At 40.2% G+C, this 18,611-nt stretch overlaps 1 protein-coding gene across 2 annotated transcripts in view; it reads right to left on the bottom strand.

The window, feature by feature from the left end:
- SHQ1 (SHQ1, H/ACA ribonucleoprotein assembly factor) overlaps nucleotides 1-17,957 on the bottom strand; it is a 101,180-nt gene extending 83,223 nt beyond the window's left edge. Inside the window, exons 1-6 of one of the 2 annotated variants that reach the window (XM_072720429.1) lie at nucleotides 17,720-17,954; nucleotides 13,073-13,137; nucleotides 11,148-11,262; nucleotides 10,161-10,283; nucleotides 9,215-9,375; nucleotides 622-734 (exon numbers count right to left, since the gene is read on the bottom strand). In XM_072720429.1, coding sequence (XP_072576530.1) covers nucleotides 622-734; nucleotides 9,215-9,375; nucleotides 10,161-10,224 — 338 coding nt within the window. In that variant the 5' untranslated portion in view covers nucleotides 10,225-10,283; nucleotides 11,148-11,262; nucleotides 13,073-13,137; nucleotides 17,720-17,954. Of the gene's footprint in view, nucleotides 1-621; nucleotides 735-9,214; nucleotides 9,376-10,160; nucleotides 10,284-11,147; nucleotides 11,263-13,072; nucleotides 13,138-17,719 lie in introns of both variants that reach the window. The other variant, XM_025984750.2, reaches the window with a different exon arrangement.
- Nucleotides 17,958-18,611: the final 654 nt, after the last annotated feature.

The raw sequence follows: 18,611 nt of genomic DNA, 5'->3' as shown, positions 1-18,611 counted from the left end.
GTCTCGAGTGATTATTTACCTATTCATTAACTAGATAAGTTTGTTAGGCAAATACAAGCCTGATAGAGACACATTATGGTGAAAGACACAATTAAAGCAGACAGGAAATACAGCAAAACTCAAAATTAGATTTTATTTATACCCTACCACAACGAATAAGTATTTGTAATTAGACTCAGATCCTCAAGTACAAGTGCTCGCAGATCAAGTGTTGGGAAAACTCTGCATCAGCCAAGAAGTGCAGTACATGTAGAGTCAAACTCTTAAAGAAACTGAAACATCTTTTCATTTACATATACTGTTAATTACAACAAAAAGTCTACTGAAAAGAACTAAAATTATTCTCATGAATGTGGTGTTCTACTTTTAAGCCTGGCGAGACAAAATTTAAAGAAGTACATTAAGAGTTCTCCTCTGTTGGAGTGACCTATTGAGAAACATCTTACAAAAATCAAAGAGGCCTAAGTTTATAGGTTAATTCAAATTGTCATTTAAGGTTCTGAACCATCACTAATTTCTAGAATCCCAAACCACATGCTTAGCATGGTTAAAAAGACACTCAAAAAACTTTCAAATCAATGTCAAGTCAATTATTTAATCCTTAAAAAACTCAATACTCACAGATAATGATCAGGATCAAATTTGGCCAGCTCAGCAGCCAAGCGTTTCTGCCTTCGTTCAGCTGCAGGAGTGAAATCTGGGTCCTTAATATCAATAACATCACTCAATTCATCCTAAGAACACCCAGAAAAGAAAGAATAATTGCTACTTCCCATTTCATCATTGAAAAATCTAACTTCCCACAAAAGCCCAAAACAAAGGAACCATATGACCAGTGGGCCATAATATTACCTGTGACATTTCAATTCAAATCCAGCAAATGTTTGTTAAACACCTATTGCTTGCCAGGCCCTGTAGGAAGCTTTCGCATAAATTATCTCATTGAATTCCTTACAGCAAAGTGATCAATATATATTAGAGCTATAAAAGTTCATCATAAAAAAAGGAAAAACCAACAGAATAAACTCATGCAAGCAAGTGGGGACATTTATCTCTTCCCCATTTACTCATAGAAATTTTTAAGTTATTAACAGCATGTTTAAATAAATTTCTAGACTGTAAGATGGAAGTACTCCTGCCATGTTAGCAAACAGAAACTTAGATAACTTTTGTATCCCTATATATTTCTGCTTGACCAGAAATGCACTACATCCAGTCAGCCAATCTCCAGAGGCCAAGCCAACCATGGGCCCCAGAAGTCTTTCCTTGTTCCCTCTCACCCAAAACAGGGTGGACTGCATAGCCAATCAGATATTTCCTATCTTTCTCCTCCTTGTTCTTTATTCTTTATCCTATAAAAGCTTTCTGCTTTTGGCCCCATTTTGCAAACCTCCAGCGGAGACTGTTTGCTTCCTGAAGTATTAAATAAAAGTCTGTATTACTGAAAATTGTCTTTTTTTTTTTTTTTAAGATTTTATTTATTCTTTAGACAGAGAGAGAGAGAGAGAACCAACAGGCAGGGAGAGGTGGAGGGAGCAGACTCCCCACTGAGCTGGGAGCAGGGCTCGACCCCAGAACCTAGAGATCATGACCTGAGCTGAAGGCAGATGTTTAACCATCTGAGCCACCCATGCACACTAATAATTTGTCTTCTTTAATCATTTTTTAACAAGCAAAATAGTTTGAATGTCAATGGTTTGAACATCTACACATACACTTTCCTTTTGTTTCTGTCTGAAACAAAAGGAAAGTCAGCTGGTCTGACTGGTCTCAATTAGGATTACCAACTAAAACTTATACAATGTATATATACACAAAACTGTATACATTCTACTGTGTAAGCAGAATTTAAGAATTTTTAAGGGCAATTTTAATGTATATGACTTTCCATCTGCAAATTTAACAATCTAATCCTAAGTAATGTTCAACTTTACTGTAAAAATCTTCACCTGGATGTATACACACTGATATGCAGCATGTTTCCTAGGCCAAATCCTATAGGAAACAGGTAGAGTAGGAAAACTGTTTGGGATACCACAGAGTATTTTCTCTTTTCATTGGAATTATAAAGCCAAGAAACTTCACATGATGCAAAATATTCCTAAAGCTACACCTTTTTCTTCTTTCTTTAACCTCCCCACTCCAATTGCTGACTGCAAGCGAGAAAAATGGGATTTGGAAGAACCTTCAGTATTAGCTGAAAAGAAATCAAGGGAAATAACTTGACAGAGTGGAGGCAAACTAAAACAAGATTTGTAAATGGAACAACAGATAGGTTAGCACCTAATAATCAGGCTTAGAGTAGAGAACTATAAGATAAACTCAGTACAAAGAAATGACCTAAGCTGGAGAAGCCAAGGAGACACACTAGGACACACACTCCCACACATACAATCAAAACTTATACATGTAAAAAAAAAAAAAAAAAAAAAAAAAAAAAAAAAACCTCTCTCATCCCTACCGCAATCCACTTAGCTCAAATACTATCAACATTTAATCTAAGCACATTCTGATACTACAAAAAGGTCCACAGAACTTTGGAAAAGTCACATCCAGAACATGTTAATACTTCTAACTACAAATATTCTAGGCAAAAACCAGATCACTGGTGGTCCCCAAACAAAATTTTGCATTTCAAAAGTTCCTTTACAATTCACTTCTGGGAAATTAAGAATGTATTTTCCTATAGAAATACTATTATAAATAGTAGTTACAGGCTCATGGTAACCAACAAGTTTATTCAATTCACAATAAACTTTAAACAAGGTACTCCTGACATAAGGTAACAATCCTATGGCAATGTTTCCATGGGAAAATGCTTTCAGAGTTCCATTTTAATCCACCAGAAACATCTCTTCTCCAATTTGGACAACCTGGATTCTTCCTCTCTTCCCTACTTGCTTGGCTGCGTGAAATCTGCTCCCCCAGGCACAGAGTTGGCAAAGGTGCTGAAGTAGGCCTTGGGGGGTGGGGGAGGTGGAGAAGTCGAGTTGTACTGTGCACACAGGACTCACCTCAGCTAGATGACTCCTAGGAAAGTCCTTTCCTGCCCACAGACCCTAAGTCCTTCTCCCCAATACCTGAGTCACCCACTTCCTCTCCCCCTTGCTCCAAGGAGTTCTTTGCACATACATACATACGTGTACACATGCACACCACACACACTTCTGAAAGCAGCCTGATGCAACAGAAAAACTGTGACCTTATGGTCAGACAAAAAAAAAAAAAAAGAAAGAAAACCCAGCTCCAGCTGAACTCTGTGGCCTCCCTGAGCTTCAGCTTCCTTTCTGTGAACGAGCGTAGTCACACTTCCGTCATCCAGGTGAGTATTACTCTTCTCTTGCTGCTCTAATAAACAACTACAAACGCGGTGGCTTAAAACAACGCAAACATATCCTCTTCCAGTTCTGGAGCTCCAAGGTCCAGAATCAGTGTCACTGAACTAAAACGAAGGGAAGGGAGGGCTGGTTCTTTCTCAAGGTCAAGGGGAAGAATCAGCTGCTTTCCCTCTTCCATCTTGGAGGGGTGGCTTCCTCATTTGTTGGCTTGTGGTCCCCCATGACAATACTCTTCCTCGCTCAGCTTCCAGCATCACATGGCCTTCACTTTTTTCACTCTGACTCTCTTATCTCCTTCTTACAAGGACCCTGTTATTAGACAGGACCCGTTATGCTGGCTAATCTCCCCATTGCAAGATCCTTAAGTTAACCATGCATGCAAAGTCCCTTCTGCCACGTAATGTAATGTGTTCCCATGCTCCAGGGACTGGCACACAGACATGTCGGAGAATGGGGTGGAAAGGAATATCATTCTGCCTACCACAGGCTGCTATGAGGATTAAATGAAATAATATGAGTCAGGCATCAAGTACAGGGCTTGACATATTCAATAAAATTAGCTTCCTTTCTCTGCATCTCCCTGTTCCATTGCTCTTCCCTGTTACTCACTGGCCGCCACCCTACTGAGATTACACATCCTCCCTCTCCTGCCATTTCCTTACTTGCCCACAGCAATAAAAAAAAAGCGGGGGGGGGGGGGATTAAAATGTGCCACTTCATTATTTCACCTGGACCAGAGATAAGGTCACAAGTGGGATATAATCTGGGAGTTTCAGTAGGTAATTCTACATTTAAGGATAAATAGACTTAGGGACCTGCAGGCATTTCAACATACTAATTGCACTGAGAATAAACCCCAACTTTACCCACTCACAGCTCTGTATCATGCAGCCCCTATCCCTCACTTCACCCTCACCTCCTACCTTCCCCTTCTCGCTCGAATCCCCCAAGCCACACACCAGCCTGCCTTCCATTTCTAGAACTCTGAGTCTTTGCACTTCCAGTATACTTCTCAGCATTCAGGACTCTGTGCAAATGTCACCTCCTACAAGGGGCCTTCTCCAAGCATCCTCACCAAAGGAGTACTCCCTGACCCCACCCCCAGCTCTTGCATCACCCCATCCTTTCCTTCACTTGTCGCTATCTGAAATTCTCATGTTGGTTGTTTACATGTTACTGTCTATCTCCCCACCAGAAGACTCCGCGAGGAAAAGAGTCTGGTCAATCTCCTTCCTCACTGTATCCCCAGCAATGTTTCTGGCCTTCAGTACTAAATCATTCATTCAGTAAATACTGTGTGAGGGCCTGGCTGAGGTGCTAGAAATCCACAAATAGACACAAAGACAAGATCCCAGCTCTCAGGAAACAGGAATTAGGAGGGATGCAGCTATCCTTCCTCTCTCCCTCTTCTTCCCCCTTGCTTCCAGACTCAGGGCCTCTACATGTAGCTATGCAGCCTATACCCCCAAGAACATTAATATCCACAGTACTACATGCCCCACCAGGCTTGACTCTGCATAGTCATACACAGTGGCCCTGTTCCAACTGGACCCGCAAGAGGAACCAGAACAAACTACAAAGCAAAGTTAGCTCGGGGTAGAGAAACTGGTCTACTGCATCAACCAAAGGCAGAAAGATTAAGAGGATGGGTAAGGTTCAGCTACAGCACAGGGGAAGGGATTCTCTCTCTTTTTTAGAACACTGCTATGGCCACTGTGAGTAGAGCCATTTAAAGAGGGGCATTGCCAAGAAAAGGTCGTGTAGGATTTAGATCCGGCTTATGTGAGGTTTTGGCACAGCTCTGGCAGAGACTCTCCAGAGAGAAAATGAAGAACTGTGTGCACATCTGGCCAGTAGGTCTCCTGGAAACGACAGCCTCGGGTCCTTAGTGCAGCTGAGGGAAGGAAAGGGCCAGCAAGCCAGCGTCCTGTGGCTGCTGGCAGCAGTGGTCCTAGGAGCTGGCTGGGTTGGCGCCCAGAGACTCCAGGATTGTTGCTCCTGGCAGCCACCACCGCCTAAACCTTGTTGTGAAGGCCTGACTTTGAGCAGCCAGGGCAGTTTTCCAAAGGCGCCCTGGTGGCTGGCAGCAATTTCAGAAGGGAAAGGAAAAAGGGGAAAAAGGAGGGGGGAGATATGTTAAAAAGAATTTGTTTCAGAAAAAAAAAAAATGCCTTTATTTTCTTCTCATTATTAGTATGAAACACAGAAGTTTCCAAGCAAATGTAAATGGTTGGAGGGAAAAAAAATAACGAAAGAATATGCCTTCTCATAAAGGGTTAAGTTATTCAATTAAGATACCTGGGTCTTGGAATTATGGATGCTTCTCTTTGTTATATTTTCATAACAAATTTATATTGCTTTTATCATTAGAGAAAATAAAGCTATTTTTCACTTAAGGGGGAAAAAAAGAGTACAAAAAAAATGAGCAAAATATAAGCCATCAACAAAACTTCATGGATATTTTCTCACCAAAGGCAGAACGAGAGAAACTCTACACTTGTGAGAAAACAGTATTTGAGAAAATGGTGACGTTTCTTAAATACATCATTTGAAAACAGAAGAGATGTTCTCAAATTTCTTAATGCAGCAATCCTTTCAGTTTCTTCTAGCTGCTTCACGAGCAAAAAGTCACACCACTAACCTTACATGATCACTGTTTATAACCACATGGTATGACTGTCACAAATCGAGCAATCATAAATGCAAAACTCTGTGAGGAATACCAAGTATGTAAGTTTTTTGCCACTATCTCATAAAATACATCTACCTTAATACCCCAGAGAGGGTGGCCTCTGGTTCACATATGATTTTTGAAAGTTCTCGTATTTCCTAATGTCATGGGGGAGGGGGGAGAACGTGGGTGGCTCAGTCTGTTAAGCAGCCAACTCTTGATTTCAGCTGGTGGTCTCAGGGTCACAGGATCCAGCCCCGACTAGGACTCTGTGCTCAACAGGAAGTCTGCTTGAGATTCTCTCTCTCCCTCTGTCTCTACCCCACCTCCACCCCCTGCCACACATGCGTGCTTTTTCTCCATTTCTCTCTAAAATAAAAATAAATCGTTCCTAAAACCATGAAGGACATCACAGTCTTCTAATTTCATTCATGTAAGAAAATATACTATTCTTTAAAGCCTACATGTGTCTGCTGGTTTGTCCACTGGTAAAAGGTACACACATTACAGCAAAAATACAAGGATGGAATAGTAACGTGGAGCCTGGTACAGTGCCTAGCACAGGAACACAGCAGCTGTTAGCTGTCAATGCACAGACACTAGAGGACCACATCTCTTACTCAGATCCTCTGGAGAGGGGTGAACTTCAGGATTCAAACTCTTCAAAGAGTTTCAAAAAGTAACATGGTATACATATATCCCGTATTTTATTTAACCTCCTCTATATCTGGGGCATCACCTCATATTCAAATACATAACATTTTCTATGGCAAAATTTATGAATATGCACACTAACTGGGATTTAAAAACTAGTAAAAGACATTGGCTCAGATCAGGTTTTGCCACCAGACTAAATACAAAAAAAAAAAAAAAAAAAAAGCTTAAAGAACTTTCTCTGATCTCAATACTACAGACATGGGCTATGAACCTATACTACTAGTAGCATTACTACTTACATCATCCCTCAGAGTGTTCATGCATGTGTGTATCTTTTTTTTTTCCTATGCTGAGAAAAATATGCATTCCAAGTATTTAGAATAGCAATGTTCAATTAAAATGTGAACAGTTTAGGGACACCTGGGTGGCTCAGCAGCTGAACACCTGCCTTCAGCCCAGGGCATGATCCCACGGTCCTGGGATCAAGTCCCACATCGGGCTCCCTGCATGGAGCCTGCTTCTCCTTCTGCCTCTGTCTCTGCCTCTCTCTCTCTCTCTGTGTCTCTCATTAATAAATAAATTAAAAAAAAAAAAAAACTGAACAATTTAATGATTTTAGATAATTAAACTAGGGGCACCTGGGTGGCTCAGCTGGTTAAGGTCTGCCTTTGGTTCAGGTCAGGATTTCAGGGCTGGGATCGAGCCCTGCATCAGGCTCCCTGCTCAGTAGGGAGCCTGCTTCTCCCTCTCCTTCTCATTTGTGCTCTCTTTTGCTATCTCTGTCTCTCTCTCAAATAAATAAATAAAATCTTTAAAAAATAAAAAATTCAGTGGGGGGAACAGAATGATGTAATCAGGGGCTCCAATTATGCTATGTTTTATTTTTTAAGTTGGGTGATAGGCATCTAGGGATTTGGGGCCTTAGTTAAGATATTCAGAAAAACATAAAGAATATCCCAAAATAATTTTTTTTAAATAAACCGAAGTTACTAATTGAACATTTCAACAGATGCAAGAAGCTGTGACTTAAAGGACTTGGTCTAGGATCACACTACAGTGTCTGGCAGCTTCGCATCAAATTGGCAGAAATCCCTTGAAAGGACCTTTCCTCAACGGCAGTGGCAAGAAATCAAGTTCCCTGGCCTCAGAAATTATATTCCATCTGAATGTACAATCTGTACTTAGCCTGTGTGACTTGAATTAGCATTCATTTAGAGCTCCAAACAGGTAAGCCCAGAACTGACTGACCACAGAGTCGCTCTTGGCTAAACAACTTTAGGTCCACTTGCTGTAGTTTCTGCTGTAGACAAAACTGACTCTATTCTTACTACCTCAGAGATGACCAACCAACGCGATTAGGGAGAGAGAACCCAGAGAGACTGTAATTCAGCAAAAAAGCATTTTGAAGGTAATTAATTGGCATTATTTGCTTAAGTAAATTCCAATATTTCTCCCTTTAAGGAGTCTCAAGAGCATTTAATATTTTTCAAGGGCAGAAGTCTTTCTAGCATCCTACTTTTTTTTTTCAAAGAGTTTTCACAATGTCTCCTTAAGTTTTCTAAATGGCCTTTCAAAGTCGGTGAGCAAATTTATCTCTATTTGACAAAGAGGAGACAAAACTTGTTTGTAGTCAAATAAGTGGCCTATCATCCTAAATTTAAACAATGTAGAAGTGGGATTAAAACATAGGTAAACCACTCCTGAGTAGATTCAAATATGTCTTACTACAATAAACCACACTCTGAACAGATTCAACATCCTCCCCCCAGGCAGGGGAATTTAAAAAAAAAAAAAAAAAAGGCTGTTGTTGTGGTTTCTTTCACTTAAAAAAAGAAATGAAAAACCCAAGTTAATGGCTCACAAACACTTTCATTATATAACGTTCTAGGATGCATTTCCTGTAAAACAACATAGTGACAAAATAGTTCAAAATCTCTCCTCTCCATTTCATTCTCCCCACATAGCCTAAAATAAAGTAGCATTTCCTATGTGTTTTGCGGAAGAGAGTGATGTCATTCCTTTTTAGTCTGACAAATGATCGGGTTTTAACAAGAGATTACATTCAATCCCCACTACCAAGAGTAAATAGACAAAAGTGCCTACTGTACACCAAGAACTAAACAATTTGATCAAAAGACACAAACTCACTCCCACCGGGAACATTTGGTCTCATTTATATTTATAAAACAGAAGAGACATCATGTAATAATTTTCATTTTTCAGAAGTATAAAACAAAGATTGCCAAGAAGTATGAGGAGAGAGGAGTTCCGTTTTGTATTTTGGAAACTTCATGTCTAGAATACTGAATGAAGTGGAGAAAAAAGAAAGTAACAGGACATCTGACATCTGTAAGCACAGTATAACTGGGCAGAACAGCCAAAGCAATGGAAAGGAACAAACATCTGGGTCATTGCTACATACAAGAAGCTGGGATTTGTGCTTTAAATACGTCATCTCCTACAATCTTCATAAAAACCTCCCAGTAGGAGCAGAAATGAACTTAAAATATCCAGATGGTAAAACCAAGGTGTTTTATAAAGACCACACCTGCAACCGCTGAAACACTCCAGATCTTAAGTTTCCAAAGCCATAGTGGTACTGCGGATTCAGAGCACTTTCTGATGCCTCTTCATAGGGGGACTGTTCAATTTCCCAGTCAAACTCTTCATCCTCCTCTTCTACTCCTCCCTCAGAAACCTCAGATGCACCTGAATGTGTTAAATATTAATTGTTCAAGTATTAGATTTCCCGGGTACAACTTGGGGAAGAAAAAGTATAGGGGAAAAAAAATGTCTTCCCATGTGCACCAAAAGGGACGTAGAAGAATATGTGTAGCCCCACTATTTTTAATAGTCAAAAAGTTAAAAATAAAAATAAGGATGACCCAAAGGCCCATCAGTAGTAGGATGTATAAATGATAAATGCAATGAAAGCAAACAAACCTGAGCTATAGATGGATAAATCCCACAAAAATATTAAGTGAAAGAACCCAGACAAAAAAGCATACATACCGTCTGAATTATATACACAATTCAAACAGGCAAAATAGAGGCTAATGGTAACATGGAGAGAAGGGAGGGAGAAGTGACCAGGAGGTGGTTCAGGGTAAGATTCCAGGGTATTGGAAATGTTTCATTTCCTGACTAGGTGGTGTTTCTTTTTTGTAATTCATTGGATTATAAACTTTCGATCTAAGCTCATGAGGCCATTATTTTGCAAAAGACAGAGATGCTGTTTTGAATGGTCCAAAAACGTGACTGACATATGGGTTTGATAAAGTTCTTTTTGTCTTTAAATTATATGTTACCAAATGAACTATTTTTTGCATTTTCATGTGATATCCTTACCTTGTCACCTTAAGGATTTTTCTGATTTCCTATTTGCTTTATCCTTCTTCCCCTAGAAACGTACAGCATTCCAAATATTGTATTAACCTGTATTTCTTTTTCTTTTTTTTAAAACCTGTATTTCTTCTTAACTACAATAAACATACCTATTTCTTCCACAAGTGGTTTTGCAGTCCTGGATTTTCTTGGTGCCAGAAGAGCAGTTAACATGTTCAGCCCCTCAAAATGCTGGCCAGGAGTTTCTTTGGGCAATCGAATGGTAAAAATTCCTTAAAGATAAATTCATTTTAAGCTTAGCTCTATTAAAAAATTCAAAGACTTCACAAATACATCTAAGAAATATGTATCTTAGTAAATTATAATTCTATTTCATGGGGCTTCAAAATTATGCCATTATATACTTAGTGAACAAAAACCAGGACAGAAAAAGGCTCAAGTAAGGCTTTTCAGAATCACTGATTCAGCTATCATCTCTATAAGAAATTAATCTGCTAAAGCTGCAGAATGCTTTAGTCTTATACAGTATCCTCTTAACCTATTGATAATATTAAAAGTCCAAGTCAAAAATCTCTAAAACTCAATGGCCTGAGAAGGTAGCAGCTTAAAATTAACCTGTAGCTACTTAAAAGATTTATTTCTGGACTAGAAGAGAAAAAAAATCAGGATATCTAATCCAATGAATAGCAGTAGTTTCAAAAACACACAAAATCTTAAAGCAATTATAGCTTAATAAAGTTCTCTGCTATCTCAAGAGACATAACTCCAAAGTCTAAGGAATACTCAAATTGTATGTACTTCTTTTCTTTCCCTGATTGGGCTTATCAACTTCATCTAGGCTCCCCTCATGAACTTACATTATCTGCTACTCTGAATTTTAAAATATTTAACTCTTTTCATTGTACTTAACCATACTCCAATACGGTTGACCCTTGAACAACATGGGGCTTAAGGCCTGACTCCCTGTACAGTCAGAAATTTGTGTATAACTTTGACTCACCAAAAAGTTAACATCTGATAGCCTACTGTTGACTGGAAGTCTTATCAATAACACAATTGATTAACACATACTTTGTATGTTATATGTATTACATACTGCATTCTTATTACAATAAAGAGAAAAGGTGAGATATTACCTCACACCAATCAGAATGGCAAAATTAACAACTCTGGAAACAACAGATGTCGACAAGGATATGGAGAAAGAGGAACCCTCTTACGCTGTTGGGAATGCAAGCTGGTGCAGCCACTCTGGAAAACAGTATGAAGGTTCCTCAAGAAGTTAAAAATAGAACTACCCTATGACCCAGGAACTGCACTACTAGGTATTTATCTAAAGGATACAAAAATAGGGATCCCTGGGTGGCGCAGCGGTTTGGCGCCTGCCTTTGGCCCAGGGCGCGATCCTGGAGACCCGGGATCGAATCCCACATCGGGCTCCCGGTGCATGGAGCCTGCTTCTCCCTCCGCCTGTGTCTCTGACTCTCTCTCTCTCTCTGTGACTATCATAAATAAATAAAAAATTAAAAAAAATAAATAAATAAAGGATACAAAAATACTGATCCAAAAGGGCACCTGCACCCCTGTGTTTACAGCAGCAATCCCCACAACAGCCTAACTATGGAAAGAGCCCACATGTCTATCAACAGATGAATGGATAAAGATGTGGTATATATACAATGGAGTATTACTCACCCATCAAAAAATTGAAACCTTACCATTTGCAATGAACTGGATGGAAGTAGAGGGTATTATGCTAAGCAAAATACGTCAATCAGAGAAAGACAATTATCATATGGCCTCACTCATTTGTGGAATTTAAGAAACAAAACAGAGGAGCATAGAGGAAGAGAGGAAATAATAAAATAAGATGAAAACAGAGAGGGAGACAAACCATAAGAGACTCTTAATCATAGGAAACAAACTGGGGGGTCGCTGGAGGGGAGTTGGGGGGGAATGGAGGTAACTGGGTGATGGACATTAAGGAGGGCATGTGATGTAATAAGCACTGGGTATTATATGCAACTGATGAATCACTGAACTCTACATATGAAACTAATGATATACTATATGTTGATTAATTGAATTTAAATAAAATAATAAAAGAAAAAGAAAGAAAATGCTATTAAGAAAATCATAGGGAAGTGAAAATTCATTTTCGGTATGGTACGGTATTTATTGAAAAAATCTGCATATAAGTGGACCTGCACAGTTCAAACCCATGTTATTTAAGGGTCAAGTGTATATCAGTTAACCCAAATACTTCCACATACACAACCTTCCTAAGCTCCTGGGTACTTTTAAATTTTAATAAATTTGTTTCAATATATAACTTATCTGCAATTAAAACCAGATTTACTACCTAGAAAGGCAGTTTCATTATATTTCATTATCATAGTAATTACATTGTGTTATAGGTTATAACTTTGTCATTTAACTACTTCATGCCATCCTTCCTCCCTTACCCTAGTTTACTAAGGTCAATAAACATTCACTTAATAAATTACACGAGTATATGTTCTTTTTCCACATCCACAGATAAAGGAAAATCCAGTGGCTTCTACAAAAGGAAAATAAATGGTTTCAAGGCTAGATAAAATGAAGGGCTTATCAATCATGAAAAGAAAATTCAGTCAGCCTTTAATGCCACTTCTGGACAGTTTCTCTCCCACCTACGCGTTATTAGGTTTTAAGTTTGAAAGCACATAAGAAAAATTCCATTCAGGGCTTATAAAAATCACCCACATCTTTTGTAATCACTTCATATAATCTGACTTGTAAATGCTTACTAAAAGTAGGGGAAGTAGAAAATAAACTTCTAGAAAAAAGAAACAGTAAACAACTTTAAAAACTGTAAAGCACTTGAAAGGACTGAGAAAATTATACCTATTAAGAAATCCACGAATAGTAGGCACTAGGCTTGTTAAGAAACAATAACATGTGACCAGGACAGACTGCACTTGCAAAACATCTAAAGGTCCCCATCGAATCTTGAAGGATTACGACGTAGTTATGCTAACATGAAGAATCTAAAGAATAAACAAAATTCAAAAAGCAATACCTTTATCTGCATCATAGGATCCTTGTTCACTTCCATTTTCCACAACTCTTCCAGGAAGGGTCAATCTGCAAATTTAATATAAGGTTTCATAAAGTACTAAAAGCACAAAGTATAATAAATGACCATCAGTGATAATATACATTTACCTCTGAAATCTATCAACCATTTTATTTATTTTTAAATATTTTATTAATTTATTCATGAGAGACACAGAAAGAGACAGAAAGGCAGGGAGAAGCAGGCTCCATACAGGAGCCTGATGCAGGACTCAATCCCAGGACTCCAGGATCACGCCCTGGGCCAAAGGCAGGTGCTAAACCACTTAACCACCAAGAGATCCCCTCTATCAACCATTTTAAAAGGCAATTCCCCAGCATTTCTTTAACATTTTACAAACTAAATAACTTACATTTTTTTTCCTAGCTGAGAAATGAGAAATCACAGGTGACTCAACTTTCTGTTTGAATACTCCATAGTCACCAATAAAAGCAATACTGAAAAAAAAAGTGATACTTAAAAAAGAAAAGTCACAATAAATATTGGTTACCACTATTGTTACAACACTTTTGTCTTCCTAATGAATAAGAGACATTAATATACCTGATGCCTGACACACAGGGGCTCAAACAAGGTGTATTCACTGACTCCCACCCCACTAAAAAGAATTTTTAAAATGGAAAACAATTAAGAAACAACAAATCAATTATTTATTTTGGGCAAATTACTACTTAAGAAAAAAAAAGCAAAAGTTTTTCTCAAGTCTCATTATTACTATACAGAGATTTTCCCCCTCTTTCATATTAAAGGAAGTGAACTGATTTCCCTGTGCCCAGTTTTACTCTGATTCAGTCAGCCTTCCACTAAGGCTCCAAAAGAACTTTTCTAAAACAGAAACCAGACCATCACTTTCCTATTGAAAAAACTTCTACAGCTCCCTAACACCAACTAAATAATTCAAACTCATTGGTACCATGTATCAGACCAGCTCCCATTCTATTCCAAAGTAAAATATTAGGCTCCTTTCCTCCTATATCCCCCTTTTCCTTTTGCTTCCTATTCTCTCCTCCTCCTCCTCCTCCTCCTCAAAACTTGGCAGGTCCCAAAGGTACAGGGCTTCACAAACTAGTTACCTTTGATCTTAATAGTTTCTGGAGCTATAATGCATCTTCCAAACCAAAATACCTTCTAAGCCCAACATAAAGAGTCAGTTTGTGCTTGTTATAATGGTAACAAACACTAAATTTACAATCAGAATCTGAGTTGAATCTCAGCTCTGCCATTTACCACCTCTCTTTCTTTGTACAATTAGCTTCAAAGCTCATATTCCTCATCTGTTAAAAGGAAAACCAACAGAATGTATCCCAGGGTCACTGTGAGAAGGAAAGGAAAATGCAAGGGGCTTAGTGGCTAGTGAAACAGGTAAGCATTAAAAAAATGTAAGCTATTATTACCAACTTCCTTTTCCTAAACTCTTTGTAAGTATAAATTCTTACTGCATAATAGTGAAACTATATTTGTTCACAGACCTACCACCCCTACTAGACTCTAAATTCCTTAGGGAGAGAAGCGAGGTTTTATTCACCTCTGGTATACTGCAATGAACTGTATTTTCAAAGATGGCCTGTCTCATATCACTCCTCCCAACTGTGGCATATATGTCCTCTCCCCTTAAAACTGAGTGAGCTTGCAAGTGTCCATCGATAAATGAATGGATTAAGAAGATGTTATACACACACACACACACACACACACACACAGAGGAATATTACTCAGCCATAGAAAAGAATAAAATCTTACCACATGAAACAACATGAACAGATCCAGAGTATAATGCTAAGCGAAATAAGTCAGATAAAGACAAAATACCGCGTTTCACTCACATGTGAAATTTAAGAAACAAAACAAAGGAGGGAAAAGAGAGAAACCAAAGAACAGACTTTTTTAAAAGATTTTATTTTTTTTTAAGATTTATTTATTTGAGAGAGATAAAGGACAAGCAAGAGAGCAAGCACAAGGTGGGGGAGGGGAAGAGGGAGACAAGCTGAATCCCCACAGAGCAGGGAGCCCAACTTAGGGCTCCATCCCAGGACCCCAGGATCATGACATAAGCCCAAATCAAGAGATGCCCAACCAACTGTCTGAGCCACTCAGGGCCCCTAAAGAACAAACTCTTAACTGTAGAGAACAAACTGATGGTTACCAGAGGGGAGGTGAGTGGGAGGGATAGATGAAATAGGTAATGAGCACTGAGTAATGTATAGAATTGTTGAATTACTATATTGTAAACCTAAAACTAATATAACACAGTATATTAAATATACTAGAATTAAAATTAATTTTTTTTTTAATTTTTGGAACTGTTTTAACCAATATAATACAGCAGAATTGACAATGCGATTTCTGAGATTAGGTCACAAACGGTGACATGAACCTGCCTTGCCCGCCCCCGCCCCCCGCAATACTTGGCTATGAAACCTTCAGCTTCCGCCTCCCCAAAGGAGGCACAAACTAGACCATGCAAAGACCTCACACAGTAAGGTCCTGAGACTACACAAAAGGAGATGCCCTCCCCCAGCCACCAGCTCTGGCCCTTGCCGTTCCAGGTCCAGCCACAATATGACTACAAGTGAATTAAAAATCTCAAGTCAAAACAGCCCAGCCAAGCCCTTACCTGTTCCTGACACACAACCAGAACAAGCGAGTTAAATAATTGTTGTTTTGCAACATTAAGTTTGATTGGTTATGCAGTAAGAGAAGACCGGAACAGTAGGCCCTCATAATAAATATCTACTGTCTACTGAACAACTGATTGCCTGGTAATAAAAACTATGCATGCATTATCTCAATCTTCAAATCCACTCTTTAGGATCCCTAGTATTAGTCCCATTTTACAGATTAGGAAACTGAGACTGAATAACTTGCCCTAAGTCCCAGAACTGTTACGGTACTAGGACCCAGGTGTGCCTAATTCCCAAGCTCCTGCTGCTACCCAAGCATATGAGTTCATGTGAAGAATACTCTTTAAACTGTTTCACACACAACCTCTTATTTGGTCTTCATCAAAACTCCCAAACATAAGCAAAGTGGTTTTTACTTTGAAATTTCTGTGAATGTATTTTTTATTTTACATTCCTAATCTCATTTAAGATCTTTTCTCAGGGCCTCTGATCCCTCATCTACAACATATGTAAATAACAGAAGCTACCTCGTAGTACTGTCTGTCCTAAAATCAAATGAGATCGCCCACCTTAAGTATTAACCTGAAGTAAAACATTCAGTAAATGTCTGCTACCACCAACACCATCTTCTTCCCATTCTTCATGTCTTACCTTAAATACCACCTCTTCAGAAAGTCTTTCTTTGGCCACTTTGTATTTAAACAGACTCCCTTTTCTTTTCTTTTCTTTTCTTTTGTTTTTTTTAAAGATTTTATTTATTTATTCATGAGAGAGAGAGAAAGAGAGAGGCAGAGACACAGGCAGAGGGAGAGGCAGGGTCCATGCAGGGAGCCCAACCCGGGACTCCATCCGGGCACCCAGGATCACCCCCTGGGCCGAAGGCAGACACTAAACCGCTGAGCCACCCAAGTGTACCCTACTTTTTATTTTCTAAAATAAAATGCTAAAAAAAAAAAAATTAAACAAAATAAAAATTAAAATGCTCAGTGCTCTCCATCCCCCTTTGGAGCACTTGACACACTTTGTAGTTACATGTTTACTTGTCCGTTTGTTGTTCTCTCCCTACTAGAATGTAAACTACATGAGACACCACCACATCCCCAAAACTGAAAACCCATTTATAAATAAATAAATAAATAAATAAATAAATAAATAAATAAATAAATAACAAGAAAAGTGCAATATATGCAAGTAGGTGGACTAAGTCGGGGCCTAAGGGAAAGGGGGGGAAACTGGATCCTCTTGACTCAAGAGGAAGTTTTGATTAGGAAAGCACATGGGCAGGAAGGAGAGGTCGCAGGGAGAAACTAAGAGAATGGATTTTTACCAAGCAGGAAAAGGGAAGGATAAGGGATGGGCCATTTTTTAGAAGAAAATACTCCAGCGGTGTCCTCTGTAAAAAAGAGGCTGATAGGAACGCCCATTTCCAAGGAGTGAGGTCAAGATTGGAGGAGATGATGCATACCCATCAATACACTTAGCCCGCGTGGCTTCAGGCGTTTGAGGGAGCGGTTAGCTATTACCACGGTTGCTATGGTTCTGCAAATGAGAAAAATGCAAAAAAATGCAAAAAAAAAAAATGCAAAAAATGCAAAAAAATGCAAAAAAAAAAAAAAAAAAAAAAAGCAAGCAGGCGAGGGCTGACGGTACGACCTTCCTGGGGGAGGTGCGAGAACCAGGCTGACCCGACCGAAGCTGCACGGGCTCCAGGGCTCCCAACGCCCCAACGCCGCGCCTTACAGCCCCCGCTGGGGATTTTTAACAAAGTCTAAGGAGGGAACGAGCCGCCGCGGGCGCGCGTCCCAGATGCTGCGGAAACCTCGGGAAAAGGCAAGGGACGCCGTCCCGCCCTGTCCCCCTCGCTCTGTAAGCAGGCACCGGAGGCGAAGGTGAAGAAAATGAGTGAATCCGTCAACTCCTCACCGCCCCCCCCCCCCCACGTGTGCGCTTTTCCAGAGCGGGAACTCGCCTGAGAAAGTACGGCTTGGCGTAGAACCTGAAGTCCACCCCCTCGAAGTACACGTCGAACTCCGACACCCGGGCGTAGGGCACGCGGATGGCGACCGTGAGGAAGGCCGGGTCCTGGCTGAGGTCGAACGCAGGGGTCAGCATGCCGACTCCGCTGCCAGAGCCGCTCCGGTCAACCCACGCCGCCGGCACCCAGCCGACCCGCCAGCCAGCGCGCTTCCGGCACCAGAAGGAAGTGCTCCTGCGTGAGGCAGGAAGTCCCGCCCCACGCCGGTCTCCATGGAGACCGGACGCTGCTCGTGGCGAGAGGGCGTGGAGCTTGAGGATGGGACCGCAGGAATGCGACCAAGGGGCATAACTTCGGAAAAGCGGGGACAAGCGTCCTCCTGCGATTCACCAAGCCTGTTTCGAGATCCTAAGAGATTAGCCGTGGCAGGCATTGTTGGCTTTGCAGGTAGGAAGACCTGCGTGTTTGAGTCCCTTCTCGGCCGTTTCTCAGCTGTAAGGTCTTCGGGAAGTTGCAAGACCTCTCTATGCTTCAGATAACTCTTGTATTAAATGATGATAATACTGGCCCGGCGAAGAGGTCAGAATAACATGAAGTTATGCAAGTAAAGCCCTAACGACGTACCTGGCAAGCTGTCAACGCTCCCTGTGTGCAAGCGGTCACCGCAGGAGCCACAGCCCTGTCGTTACTGTGGTTTTCCTTAGCTCTCACCTGCCTTGTCACCGATTCCCTTTTCTCCCTCCCCCTTCCGTCTTTGTCGGTTTCTCTCTCCCTCCCTTTTCCTCTCCCTCTCTTTTTCTGCTACTTCTCTCCCCTTCTGAATTCCTTGTTTATTTTTGTTCACAGAGTGTCCACCCCACTAACCTCCCTGACTCTGTACTGTGAA

Source organism: Vulpes vulpes, chromosome 9, assembly GCF_048418805.1.
Source record: "Vulpes vulpes isolate BD-2025 chromosome 9, VulVul3, whole genome shotgun sequence".
In the NCBI taxonomy this organism is placed as follows: domain Eukaryota; kingdom Metazoa; phylum Chordata; class Mammalia; order Carnivora; family Canidae; genus Vulpes; species Vulpes vulpes.
Note: the sequence above shows the minus strand (reverse complement) of the source record. Positions and strands in the feature narration are given on the sequence as shown.